General features: G+C 43.5%; 1 protein-coding gene across 1 annotated transcript in view; it reads right to left on the bottom strand.

Moving 5' to 3' along the window:
• The window catches only part of LOC138665695 (hexokinase HKDC1-like), a 101,091-nt gene that overhangs the window by 79,616 nt on the left and 7,075 nt on the right, over nucleotides 1–14,400 (bottom strand). The window contains exon 2 of the mRNA XM_069753411.1: nucleotides 10,402–10,564. Within this exon, the coding sequence (XP_069609512.1) occupies nucleotides 10,402–10,564 (163 nt within the window). The remainder of the gene's footprint in view (nucleotides 1–10,401; nucleotides 10,565–14,400) is intronic.

The following is a 14,400-nucleotide window of genomic DNA, read 5'->3' as shown; positions in this document are numbered from 1 at the left end:
AACACTGAACTTTAGGAAGGCAAAGTTTGACCAGCTTAGAGATGCCCTTAATCTGGTAGACTGGGACAATATCCTCAGAAATAAGAATACAGATAATAAATGGGAAATGTTTAAGAACATCCTAAATAGGCAGTGTAAGCGGTTTATACCTTGTGGGAATAAAAGGACTAGAAATAGGAAAAACCCAATGTGGCTAAACAAAGAAGTAAGACAGGCAATTAACAGTAAAAAGAAAGCATTTGCACTACTAAAGCAGGATGGCACCATTGAAGCTCTAAAAAACTATAGGGAGAAAAATACTTTATCTAAAAAACTAATTAAAGCTGCCAAAAAGGAAACAGAGAAGCACATTGCTAAGGAGAGTAAAACTAATCCCAAACTGTTCTTCAACTATATCAATAGTAAAAGAATAAAAACTGAAAATGTAGGCCCCTTAAAAAATAGTGAGGAAAGAATGGTTGTAGATGACGAGGAAAAAGCTAACATATTAAACACCTTCTTCTCCACGGTATTCACGGTGGAAAATGAAATGCTAGGTGAAATCCCAAGAAACAATGAAAACCCTATATTAAGGGTCACCAATCTAACCCAAGAAGAGGTGCGAAATCGGCTAAATAAGATTAAAATAGATAAATCTCCGGGTCCGGATGGCATACACCCACGAGTACTAAGAGAACTAAGTAATGTAATAGATAAACCATTATTTCTTATTTTTAGGGACTCTATAGCGACAGGGTCTGTTCCGCAGGACTGGCGCATAGCAAATGTGGTGCCAATATTCAAAAAGGGCTCTAAAAGTGAACCTGGAAATTATAGGCCAGTAAGTCTAACCTCTATTGTTGGTAAAATATTTGAAGGGTTTCTGAGGGATGTTATTCTGAATTATCTCAATGAGAATAACTGTTTAACTCCATATCAGCATGGGTTTATGAGAAATCGCTCCTGTCAAACCAATCTAATCAGTTTTTATGAAGAGGTAAGCTATAGGCTGGACCACGGTGAGTCATTGGACGTGGTATATCTCGATTTTTCCAAAGCGTTTGATACCGTGCCGCACAAGAGGTTGGTACACAAAATGAGAATGCTTGGTCTGGGGGAAAATGTGTGTAAATGGGTTAGTAACTGGCTTAGTGATAGAAAGCAGAGGGTGGTTATAAATGGAATAGTCTCTAACTGGGTCGCTGTGACCAGTGGGGTACCGCAGGGGTCAGTATTGGGACCTGTTCTCTTCAACATATTCATTAATGATCTGGTAGAAGGTTTACACAGTAAAATATCGATATTTGCAGATGATACAAAACTATGTAAAGCAGTTAATACAAGAGAAGATAGTATTCTGCTACAGATGGATCTGGATAAGTTGGAAACTTGGGCTGAAAGGTGGCAGATGAGGTTTAACAATGATAAATGTAAGGTTATACACATGGGAAGAAGGAATCAATATCACCATTACACACTGAATGGGAAACCACTGGGTAAATCTGACAGGGAGAAGGACTTGGGGATCCTAGTTAATGATAAACTTACCTGGAGCAGCCAGTGCCAGGCAGCAGCTGCCAAGGCAAACAGGATCATGGGGTGCATTAAAAGAGGTCTGGATACACATGATGAGAGCATTATACTGCCTCTGTACAAATCCCTAGTTAGACCGCACATGGAGTACTGTGTCCAGTTTTGGGCACCGGTGCTCATGAAGGATATAATGGAACTAGAGAGAGTACAAAGGAGGGCAACAAAATTAATAAAGGGGATGGGAGAACTACAATACCCAGATAGATTAGCGAAATTAGGATTATTTAGTCTAGAAAAAAGACGACTGAGGGGCGATCTAATAACCATGTATAAGTATATAAGGGGACAATACAAATATCTCGCTGAGGATCTGTTTATACCAAGGAAGGTGATGGGCACAAGGGGGCATTCTTTGCGTCTGGAGGAGAGAAGGTTTTTCCACCAACATAGAAGAGGATTCTTTACTGTTAGGGCAGTGAGAATCTGGAATTGCTTGCCTGAGGAGGTGGTGATGGCGAACTCAGTCGAGGGGTTCAAGAGAGGCCTGGATGTCTTCCTGGAGCAGAACAATATTGTATCATACAATTATTAGGTTCTGTAGAAGGACGTAGATCTGGGGATTTATTATGATGGAATATAGGCTGAACTGGATGGACAAATGTCTTTTTTCGGCCTTACTAACTATGTTACTATGTTACTCTCGCTTAGAGCTGAATGTGACTCTCGAGGTAAGAAAGGTTGGGGATCACTGCTCTATCTGATGGCTGGATTCTGATGAGACCGTAGGGGGCAGCATCCTGTTATCAGTATTGTATGTCCTCATGGTTGTCCTGCACCTAGCATAAGACCGGGTGACTGCCGGGTGCTTGGGTTTGGCATATTGTGGATCTGATATACAGATTGCTGGGAGGGGCTGGTGAAAACCCAGTGGTCATGGTACATATAAGTATCAATGACAAAGTTAGAGGGAGGTTTAATGTTCTTAAAAATTATTACAGGGAACTAGGAGAGAAGCTGAAGGCCAGGAACTGCAAGGTGGTGTTTTCAGAAATACTGCCAGTGCCACGAGCGTCACTTAAAAGACAGAGGGAGCTTAGGGAGATGAATATATGTGGCTTAGAAATTGATGCAGAAAGGAAAGGTTTCGGTTCATGGACAACTAGTCCGACTTCTCTGTCGGCCACAGGCTCTATGGTAGGAACAGGCTGCACCTGCATGGGGAGGGTCAGGGCCGGCTCCAGGTTTTTGAGGGCCCCGGGCAAAAGTGTCTCAGTGAGCCCCGCCTTTAACACATACCACGATTCATGATGCACAGATACAGCAGAGAAATATAGGTATAGTACAATGCCAGATTTCACTTCTTACATGAGTGATAGCTATTGTAAATTCTACAATACCATACAGCAGAGGGGCTTTATATAAGGCAACCCCTTATATGCCAATTTTTGTGACCTACTCCCTCTTCCTCAGTTACCAGTAGACATTTTATTGTTAGCTGAACTTGCTGCAAAGAAAAAACGGCATACATTGAATATGACAATGTTTTAATGGAAAACTTTTTAAAGTAAAACATTAACGTATTAACCTAGAACATTTGTAAAAGTGCAAAATGGGTAGCATATAGAACAGCCACGTAGTATATAGCACAGCCACATAGTATATAGCACAGCCACGTAGTATATAACACAGCCCACGTAGTATATAGCACAGCCACGTAGTATATAGCACAGCCACGTAGTATATAGCACAGCCACGTAATATATAGCACAGCCACGTAATATATAGCACAGCCACGTAATATATAGCACAGCCACATAGTATATAGCACAGCCATGTAGTATATAACACAGCCCACATAGTATATAGCACAGCCACGTAGCATATAACACAGCCCTTCTAGTATATAGCACAGCCCACGTAGCATATAACACAGCCCAAGTAGTATATAACACAGCCCACGTAGTATATAACACAGCCCATGTAGTATATAACACAGCCCACATAGCATATAGCACAGCCACGTAGTATATAGCACAGCCACGTAGTATATAACACAGCCCACATAGTATATAGCACAGCCACGTAATATATAGCACAGCCACGTAATATATAGCACAGCCACATAGTATATAGCACAGCCATGTAGTATATAACACAGCCCACATAGTATATAGCACACCCAAAGTAGCATATAACACAGCCCTTCTAGTATATAGCACAGCCCACATAGTGTATAACACAGCCCACGTAGTATATAACACAGCACACGTAGTACATAACACAGCCCACATAGTATATAGCACAGCCACTTAGTATATAGCACAGCCACATAGTATACAAGGCTAGGTTCATGTTGCGTTGCTGCAGTCCGTTCAACGCATGCGTTAAACGGACTGCGCAACGCTAGTGCCTTTTCAAGATCACGTTATGCGATCGCGCAGATGCTCCATCTGCGCTATCTGTGATGGGCCCAGAAATGCTGCAGCCCGCGTCCAAGGGTCCATCACAGAATGACGGCACATCGCTAACGCATGCCGATTATGACATGCGTTAACGATGCGCTACATAGTGGCAGTCAATGCGTGCGCTAACGCATCCGTTACATAGCGTTAGTGCCGCTATGTAACGGATGCCGTCAGCCCATTGCCTTTGACATGCAATGTGAACCTGGCCTAACAGCCCACGTAGTATATAGCACAGCCAACCATGTAGCATATAACACAACCCATGTAGTTTATAACACAGACCACGTAGCAAATTTTAGGCCATGCCTCTGACCACACCCATTTCACAACTAGACACACCCATATCCATACCCCAACCACACCCATTTAGCACTGCTGATCACACTGTTCACAAACAATAATTATAAACAAAAAAATATGGCCACACATGATGCTTCATACTGTATAATGGCCACACATGATGCTCAATACTGTATAATGGCCACACAGTGCTCCATTCTGTATAATGGCCACACATAGTGCTCCATACTGTATAATGGCCACACATGATTCTCCATACTGTATAATGGCCCCACATACTGCTCCATACTGTATAATGGCCTCACATGATGCTCCATACTGTATAATGGCCCCACATGATGCTCCATACTGTATAATGGCCACACATGATGCTCCATACTGTATAATGGTCACACATGATGCTTCATACTGTATAATGGTCCCACATGATGCTCAATACTGTATAATGGCCACACATGATGCTCCATACTGTATAATGGCCACACATGATTCTCCATACTGTATAATGGCCCCACATACTGCTCCATACTGTATAATGGCCTCACATGATGCTCCATACTGTATAATGGCCCCACATGATGCTCCATACTGTATAATGGCCACACATGATGCTCCATACTGTATAATGGTCACACATGATGCTTCATACTGTATAATGGTCCCACATGATGCTCAATACTGTATAATGGCCACACATGATGTGCAATACTGTACAATGGCCACACATGATGCGCAATACTGTACAATGGCCCCACATGATGCTCCATATTGTATAATGGCCACACAGTGCTCCATACTGTATAATGGTCCCACATGATGCTGTGTACAGTATAATTGCCCCACATGATGCTCCATACAGTATAATGGCCACACATGATGCTCCATACTGTATAATGACCAGACATAGTGCTCCATACTGTATAATGGCCCTACGTGATGCTTCATACTGTATAATGGCCAGACAGTGCTCCATACTGTATAATGGCCACGCAGTGCTCCATTCTGTATAATGGCCACACATAGTGCTCCATACTGTATAATGGCCACACATGATTCTCCATACTGTATAATGGCCCCACATACTGCTCCATACTGTATAATGGCCTCACATGATGCTCCATACTGTATAATGGCCCTACATGATGCTCCATACTGTATAATGGCCACACATGATGCTCCATACTGTATAATGGTCACACATGATGCTTCATACTGTATAATGGTCCCACATGATGCTCAATACTGTATAATGGCCACACATGATGTGCAATACTGTACAATGGCCACACATGATGCTCCATACTGTATAATGGCCACACATGATGCTCCATACTGTATAATGGCCACACATGATTCTCCATACTGTATAATGGCCCCACATACTGCTCCATACTGTATAATGGCAACACATGATGCTCCATACTGTATAATGGCCCCACATGATGCTCCATACTGTATAATGGCCACACATGATGCTCCATACTGTATAATGGTCACACATGATGCTTCATACTGTATAATGGTCCCACATGATGCTCAATACTGTATAATGGCCACACATGATGTGCAATACTGTACAATGGCCACACATGATGCGCAATACTGTACAATGGCCCCACATGATGCTCCATATTGTATAATGGCCACACAGTGCTCCATACTGTATAATGGTCCCACATGATGCTGTGTACAGTATAATTGCCCCACATGATGCTCCATACAGTATAATGGCCACACATGATGCTCCATACTGTATAATGACCAGACATAGTGCTCCATACTGTATAATGGCCCTACGTGATGCTTCATACTGTATAATGGCCAGACAGTGCTCCATACTGTATAATGGCCACGCAGTGCTCCATACTGTATAATGGCCACACATGATGCTTCATACTGTGTAATGGCCACACATAGTGGTCCATACTGTATAATGGCTCCACATGATGCTCCATACTGTATAATGGCCACACATGATGCTCCATACTGTATAATGGCTCCACATGATGCTGGGTACAGTATAATGGCCCTACATGATGCTGCGTACAGTATAATGGCAACACATAGTTACCCCACCCCCATCATTGCTTTCTCCAACACCACACACACACAAACACACCTCTCATCGCGCTCCCTCGCAGCAGCCGACAGCTTCCTCTCCCGCGGCGCTGAATGATCTCATCCAGCCGCATTGCTGACTGCTCACGTCACTGCAGCTCCGGTACGCCACTGATAAAGACCTCTCCGTGTCTCTTGTGCCAGTCAGTGTTGGAGCAAGGAGCAATATCTGCTCCAATCTGACACAGCTAGCGATCGCGCTAGCAGTTTAAAGCAGCGGTACATTTGGTCTGAGGCCATGCGTGAAAAGGACCTATGACCATGACAACCAGTTCAGCACAGCAGAGTCCTGAATACACAGAGTCCCTGATCATGTGACCCATGACTCCTCCCCTCCTATGACCTCATCATAGGTCCTGTGCGCATAGAGCAGCCATCCGAAGTTTCCCAACGTCTCTTAGCAACTAGTCGGTGATCCATCACAGTCAGTGCAGTGCGGGAAAAGTACGATCCCGCCCGTGACCATGAGGCAGACTCAAAATCGGGACTGCCCCGCTGGATCCGGGACGTTGGGAGGTCGTACCGTGAATGGGCCCCCCCCCCGTCTCGTCAGGGCCCCAGCACTTGCCCGGGTGAATCGGGTGCAGATGCCGGCCCTGGGGAGGGTGCACCTGTCCTTGGGGAAAAAGGGTTAGACAGATGGAGGAGCTTTTGAACTAGGATCTGGGGGGGTGGAAGGATAGTTGTGCAAATAAAGGGATATATGGAGAGAGAGTGTGAGACAGTACAGGTAAATGAGGATTAGGAGTCTGGGACATGCAAGGAAAGCAGGGAGGTGAGTAGGAGTAATAAATGTGCTAATAGTATTAAATGTCTGCTGGCAAATGTATGAAGTCTTGCAAACAGAATTAATGAATTGGATACTCTTATGTCAGCCACACAGGGTTACATTACATTCAGAAAAAACAGGAAAGACAAAAAAGGTGGGGGTGTATTTTCCTTAAATCCAAGTTAAGACCTTGGTTAAATGATGACATTGGGGGGAGCTGTGACAATATAGAGTCAGTATGGCTAAATGTACATGGGAATGATTATAAACTCCAATAATGGAGTTTGCTACAAACCTCCAAATATAGCTTAACAGGTTGAGGATGAAATGGTGCAACAAATTAAAAAGGCAGCAAATAAAAATAGAGTCCTTAATATTGGGGATTTTAGCTATCTTCTGGATGTGCTAAAAACTGCATGTTCTTATCCGCAGTTCAAGAAAACTCTCTAAACTGGTGAATGAACAAACCAGGGGAGGTAATTTGCTGGATCGGGTCCTGTCACATAAACTAGATACAATTTCAGATCTACAGGTCATCATGGAGCATTTGGGAAGCAGCAACCATAAGGCTATGTGCACACGTTCAGGAATATTCGCGTTTTTTCACTATAATAACGTGATAAAAATGAGAAAAAAATTATTAGAATGCAATCTGCAACTTCTGTGCACATGTTGCGCTTTTTTCCCACGGCGGAATCGCGTTCCGGGAAAAAAAGCGCAGCATGTTCATTCTTTGTGCGGAATCGTGGGGATTCCGCACACATAGGAATGCATTGATCCGCTTACTTTCCGCATGTGGCTATGCCCACCATGCGGGAAGTAAGCGGATTATGTGCGGTTGGTACCTAGGGTGGAGGAGAGGAGACTCTCGAAGACAAGAGGAGAAATGATCCAGCTGAAGGTGGAGGTGATTCAAGCTTTGTGAAACTTTATTGGACAACTAAAACAATATAGCGTTTTTCAAAAAAATCTATACATAGCAAACACCTAGGCACATCAGTGAGGACGATCAACGCGTTTCAACTATAGAGTCTTACTCATGATCTGAGGAGAGGAGACTCTCCTCCAGGCCCTGGGAACCATATAATTGTTAAAAAAAAAAAGAAAAGAAAGAATTAAAATAAAAAATCATGATATTCTCACCTTCCGGCGTCCCCGGCAGTCTTCCCTCTTCTCGTGATGCTCGCGTTTCCAGTGATGCTTTGCGGCAATGACCTGTGATGACGTAGTGGTCTCGCAGCATCAATAGTAAAAGGATAGAATGTTAAAAATAATTTTAAAAATCTTGATATTCTTACCTTCCGGCGTCACCCGCAGCCTTCCCGATGCTTGTGACACTCGCGATGCTCCTGTTCCCAGTAATGCATCGCGGCAATGACCCCAGATGACCGCTACGTCATAGCCTCAACGGGTCCGTCAAAAAAACGAACCCAGTGCACCCGTTTTTTTACAATCTGCACAGGATCCGTCTTTTCAACATTTTGACAGATCCTGTGCAGATTGTAAAAACGGAAGTGTGAAAAAGGCCTTACTGTTTTTCCTGTTTTAGCTGGAAAGGCGGTGTTTATTTTCCCGTCTTGTTGGTTTATGCCGCATAATATTAAAACAACCGAAGATTTAAAGACACAGTGTTCCTAATTTCTACCTCCGTATACCGCCACGTGAGTTGAATTACTAAACCTCTTTATTAATGACTTTGTGGATGGGATTAAGAGTAAGGTGTCAGTCTTTGCTGACGACACCAAACTATGTAGGATACTAAAATCTGACCTTGACTTTACAATATCGCAAAATGATCTGGATAATATGTCTGAATGGGCAAACACTTGGGAAATGAAGTTTAATGTAGATAAATTTATATAATGTATATAATGTAGATAATGCACATAGGACGGAATAATCCTATAGCTGCATATATATTAAATGGGCGCATACGCTGGACTACAGAACAGGAGAAGGATTTGGGTATTCTGATTACAAGTAGGCTGAGCAGCAGCACTCAATGTCAAGCAGCCGCCGCAAAAGCAAACAAATCCTGCAATCCCAACGTATTATTACCCCTTTATAAATCACTTGTGAGACCACATCTAAAATATGGGATCTGGTTTTGGGCTCCACATTTTGAAAAGGATATTCAGAAGTTAGAATCAGTTCAAAGGCGGCAACTAGATTATTGCAAGGGATGGAAGGCTTCTCATATGATGAGAGGTTGGAAAAGTTGGCCTTATTTAGCTTACAGAAAACACATCTCAGAGGAGATCTCATTTATATGTACAAATACATTTGCGGTTAATACAAAGGACGAGTACATTACTTATTCCTTATAAAGACCATACTTAGGACCAGGGGGCACTCATTACGGGTGGAAGTAAGGCGATCCCTTTAGCTAAATTGGAAAGGGATTTTTACAGTTAGAGCAGTGAGAACATGGAATGCCGACCACAAGAGGTAGTAATGGCAGACACTAACAGCTTTAAAAAAAGGGCTGGATGACTTCCTCAGTACAAATAATATTGTGGGTAATAGTTAAATTAGTGACAAAATGTATAATTGTTGAAGAAAGATTGAACTTGATGGACCTAGGTCGTTTTTTCTACCTATGTAACTATGCAACCATCAGGTTTGCAGATCTGATATCTTTGATCCATCCTCTATTCCCTTATATTGGTGATGCCCTATGTGCACTGAGATTTACCTATACTGTGAAGTAAGACAATGTGAACAACCATCCCTGTCCTTGTGGGGTCATAGTAGTATACCTTTCAAGTATAAAATCAATGCAACCATGGAGAGAACATACAAACTCTATCAACATGTTGCACTTGCCTTCAAGAGTAAAGCCTCCAATATACATTAGATGGCTGTTGAACAATGTTTCAGACAACCATTTAGCTTTCAGCCATCTCGGTCAAATCTCCTATTCACAGAGGTGCGGTGCTCTGCTGTTCTCTATGAGAAAGTCGTCAACAGACATCTTTGCCGGCAGCTCAGGGAGAACAAAGCTCTCGGCAGTCTGAAACAGACATGCCTGATTAGCATCTCACCTGACAATCTGGGGCACCCATACACATCAGAGTGTCGGCCAAGCTCGTCGATATCGACTGACGTTAGACTTAGGTGTATGTGGATCTTAGGACAAATGTATATCAAAATGAAGAGAGCCGCAGACGTCTTATGATATAATGTGACCTTCTAATCCACCCATCATATCTGATATCAGTAGAGTGGACCACTTACCAGATCCATCAGGAGTTGACCTGACGTATGTTGGTAACATTTTCACTGTTGCTGTTGGGTTTGCGTCTTTCTTCAGGCCTTTCTCCATCTCTGCTTGGAAACGTGCCATAATATCCAGCAAAGTTTCATCTGACAGGCGCATATGGTACAGGAATCGGTCAACCTAAAAATTATTGACATTAATACACTTAATGAATAAGTTACCACATATCAGGGCTACAATGGCTGCTCTGGCGTCCACTATTAATTAAAGGGAACTTGTCACCCCGAAAATCCCGGGTGAGGTAAGCCCACCGGCATCAGGGGCTTATCTACAGCATTCTGTAATGCGGTAGATAAGCCCCCGATGTAACCTGAAAAGGGAGAAAAAGACGTTATATTATACTCACCCAGGGGCAGTCCCGCTGCTGGTCAGGTCGGATGGGCGTCTCCGGTCCGCTGCGGCGCCTCCTATCTTCTTTCCATGACGTCCTCTTCTGATCTTCAGCCACGGCTCCGGCGCAGGCGTACTTTGCTCTGCCCTCTTGAGGGCAGAGGATAGTACTGCAGTGCGCAGGCGCCGGAAAGGTCAGAGGCCCGGTGCCTGCGCACTGCAGTACTTTGTCTGCCCTCAACAGGGCAGAGCAAAGTACGCCTGCGCCGGAGCCGTGGCTGAAGATCAGAAGAGGACGTCATGGAAAGAAGATAGGAGGCGCCGCAGCGGACCGGAGACGCCCATCCGACCTGACCAGCAGCGGGACTGCCCCTGGGTGAGTATAATATAACGTCTTTTTCTCCCTTTTCAGGTTACATCGGGGGCTTATCTACAGCATTACAGAATGCTGTAGATAAGCCCCTGATGCCGGTGGGCTTACCTCACCCGGGATTTTCGGGGTGACAGGTTCCCTTTAAGTTTACAAACTTAAAATACTCAGTTGATATTAAAGAACTCGATTTCCCTGACTGGTTTGCTACATGCTTGCATGCATTTGCAGTTGGAGCAAATTCCTCCCTGATATCTAATCACATAAATGACAGGGTATATATTGTAGTCTCATGAAGTATATACACATTAGAAAAATCTGCTGGGTATAATATTTGTTCAGGAATCCATGATAAAGATCTGCGGGAGAACCTTGGATTTCTGATGCGGATTTGCATATTCAGCTGCTGTGATCAGCATAGGGAGTAACCCCATTCAATAATGCTAACCCAAAGGCCATTTTTTTTGTCACGATTGACAGCAGTGTTTAAATGGTTAACAGCCATGGTGTGAGTTCATCTCTGCCACGTCTGTTAGATATAGATGCAGGCTATTTATTATAGCTGAGGTATCTGTCAAGCATTCATAGAGTCCAGCTCCTGTGCCCTCTCACATGCGATCACTAATGATGAGCGAGTATACTTGTTACATGAGATTTCCCGAGCATGCTCAGGTGATCTCCGAGTATTTGGGTGTGCTCGGAGATTTAGTTTCTGTCGCCGTAGCTGAATGATTTGTGGCTCCTAGCCAGCATGAGTACATATGAGGATTGTCCGTTTGTTAGGAAATCCCCACATGTATTCAGGCTGTCTAGCAGCCGCAAATCATTCAGCTACGGCAACAGAAACTAAATCTCCGAGCACGCCCAAATACTCAGAGATCACCCAAGCGTGCATGGGAAATCTCGAGTAACGAGTATACTCGCTCATCACTAGCGATCACCCCTATAATCACGTACATGTACGTAATATTACATTACAGCGTTGAACTGCATATGTGAAAATACTTGAAACCAGGAACGAGTGAAAATGACGTTAACTTGAACTGGTAAGTTTCTATATTTTGGAATGGGGAAAAGGGGGCGATTTAAACTTCTGTATTTTTTTTTAGATCGTTTGTAAAGGTTTTTTTTCTTGACTTTTTACTTTTATTTTTAGGCACTGATAGATGACATCTTGTTCGCACCTCTAACCATGTCCATGTTGTAAGGCACATTAACAACTTGAATGGGTCTTATTAAAACTTTTGAAATAGTCAGGAATGAGTTTCCTTCGAGCCAGAAGATGTTTTTCCAGTATCTGCAGCGGAGACATGCCCTAAATAAATAAAACGAAGTGTCACATGTGGTTTTGCAGTCAGATAGTTTGTTGAATCTCATAGGACCTCGGAGGAATTCGAGGGGGTTCATCACCTTGTTGTACAGGGGCCTGTTGGACACTTTTTTACTGAGACATCCGTTAATGTTGAGAGAAAAATGGATGGCAGATCTGGGTCCTTTATCGGAGTCTCAGTGGGAGTCCATACTACAATATATTCTCACGGTTTCTTAAAGTGAGGCTAAAAGGGTGTCACAGCTATATTTAGTCTATAGAGTTTACAGGACCCCGTTATGGATGATGAAGCCAGGTCTGAGAGGAGACTCAAAATGTCCAAGGTGATCTGAGGAAGGAGCCGACCTTCTACACATGATGTGGTCGTGTTCTCGCCTTCAGCCCTTTTGGGTGAAAGTGCTCAATCTGATTCAAGAAGTGATGGGGGTAAATATTGTGCGTAACCCGCTGACTTGCCTCCTGGGATGTATGGATGATAATGCTACTGATGAATGTGGGAAACTGGCTATCGCAAGATCACTATATGCTGCTAGGAAGCTTATTGCGATGCATTGGTTAGATGAAAAACCACCAGTCAGAAAAGAGTTTGTGAATAAAATAAACTTTATTGTCCTCATGGAAAGGAATATATACGTTAAGAGAGGTCAACATACAAAATTTGAAAATGTGTGGGGCGGATGGATGGATTGTCCGGGCGTGGCGTCTGTTGAGCTTTTGCAGAGTAGGTTGGGAGTCGGTTAATTACCTCTGCAGAAATTGTAGTTGTGTGGCTGAGCTTTGGGGGAGGTACTGGTAAAGGGGCTAGTTCATGTTACATGAAAATGTATCAATCTGCTTTGTAATGTTGGTATCTGTCTGAAGTTTGTGTCAGACTGTATTACATTTTTGATATATGCCTTAATAAAAAGTACTTGATTAACCCCTTTCTGACTTCAGACGTACTATCCCGTCGAGTTGACCTGGGCCCGTATGACCATCGATGGGATAATACGTCATATGAGATCAGCCGTGCTCACGGGGTGAGCATGGCCGATTGCGGCCGGATGTCAGCTGATTATCACAGCTGACATCTGGCACTATGTGCCAGGAGCGGTCACGGACCGCTACCGGCAATTTAACCCCCGGAATACTGCGATCAAACAAGATCGCAGCATTCCAGTGGCATAGGGAAGCATCGCGCAGGGAGGGAGGTCCCTGCGTGCTTCCTTGAGACCCTCAGAACAATGCAATCCAAGATGGCTGCCGGGTCCTTCCAGGTCCTACAGGGAGGTGGCTAGTCAGTGCCTGCTGAGAGCAGGCGCTGAGAAGCCTCCTGCACTGCCTGTCAGTTCGCTGATCTGACACAGTGCTCTGCAAAGTGTCAGATTAGCGATCTGACAATATATAGTGATGTCCCACCCTGGGACAATGTAAAAAAAAAAAATATTACACTCTGTAAAAAAATTAAAAAAAAAAACCTAAAGAAAGAAAAAAAAATTATATATATATATATATATGACTGGGGTATATAGCTTTGCAGGATCCTTTAGTCAGTGCCAGTTGTCCATTGTTTTTGAAGGTTTCACTTCCCTGCTGGTCTTTCCAGTTTGCTGTGCTTTTCTACAAAGATAAGTCCTGGCTTTGTTTTTGCTGTCCACCTGATGTGGACCTTATAGTTCTGTGCATTTTCATGTTTTTGTCTTGTCCAGCTTAGTCTGTGAAGGATTTTTTGCAGCCTAGCTTTTCCTCTGGAGATGCAGATGTGCCCCCCATGTCTTTAGTCAGATGTGGTGATTCGTATGTTCTGTGGTGGATATTTTTTAGTGTTTTTATACTGACCGCATAGTACTCTGTTCTATTCTTTCTTTTTAGCTAGTGTGGCCTCCTATGCTAAAATCTGATTTCATTTCTGCGTATGTTATTTCCCTCTCCTCTCACAGTCAATAT

This window comes from Ranitomeya imitator, chromosome 2 (genome assembly GCF_032444005.1).
Source record: "Ranitomeya imitator isolate aRanImi1 chromosome 2, aRanImi1.pri, whole genome shotgun sequence".
NCBI lineage: Eukaryota > Metazoa > Chordata > Amphibia > Anura > Dendrobatidae > Ranitomeya > Ranitomeya imitator.
Note: the sequence above shows the minus strand (reverse complement) of the source record. Positions and strands in the feature narration are given on the sequence as shown.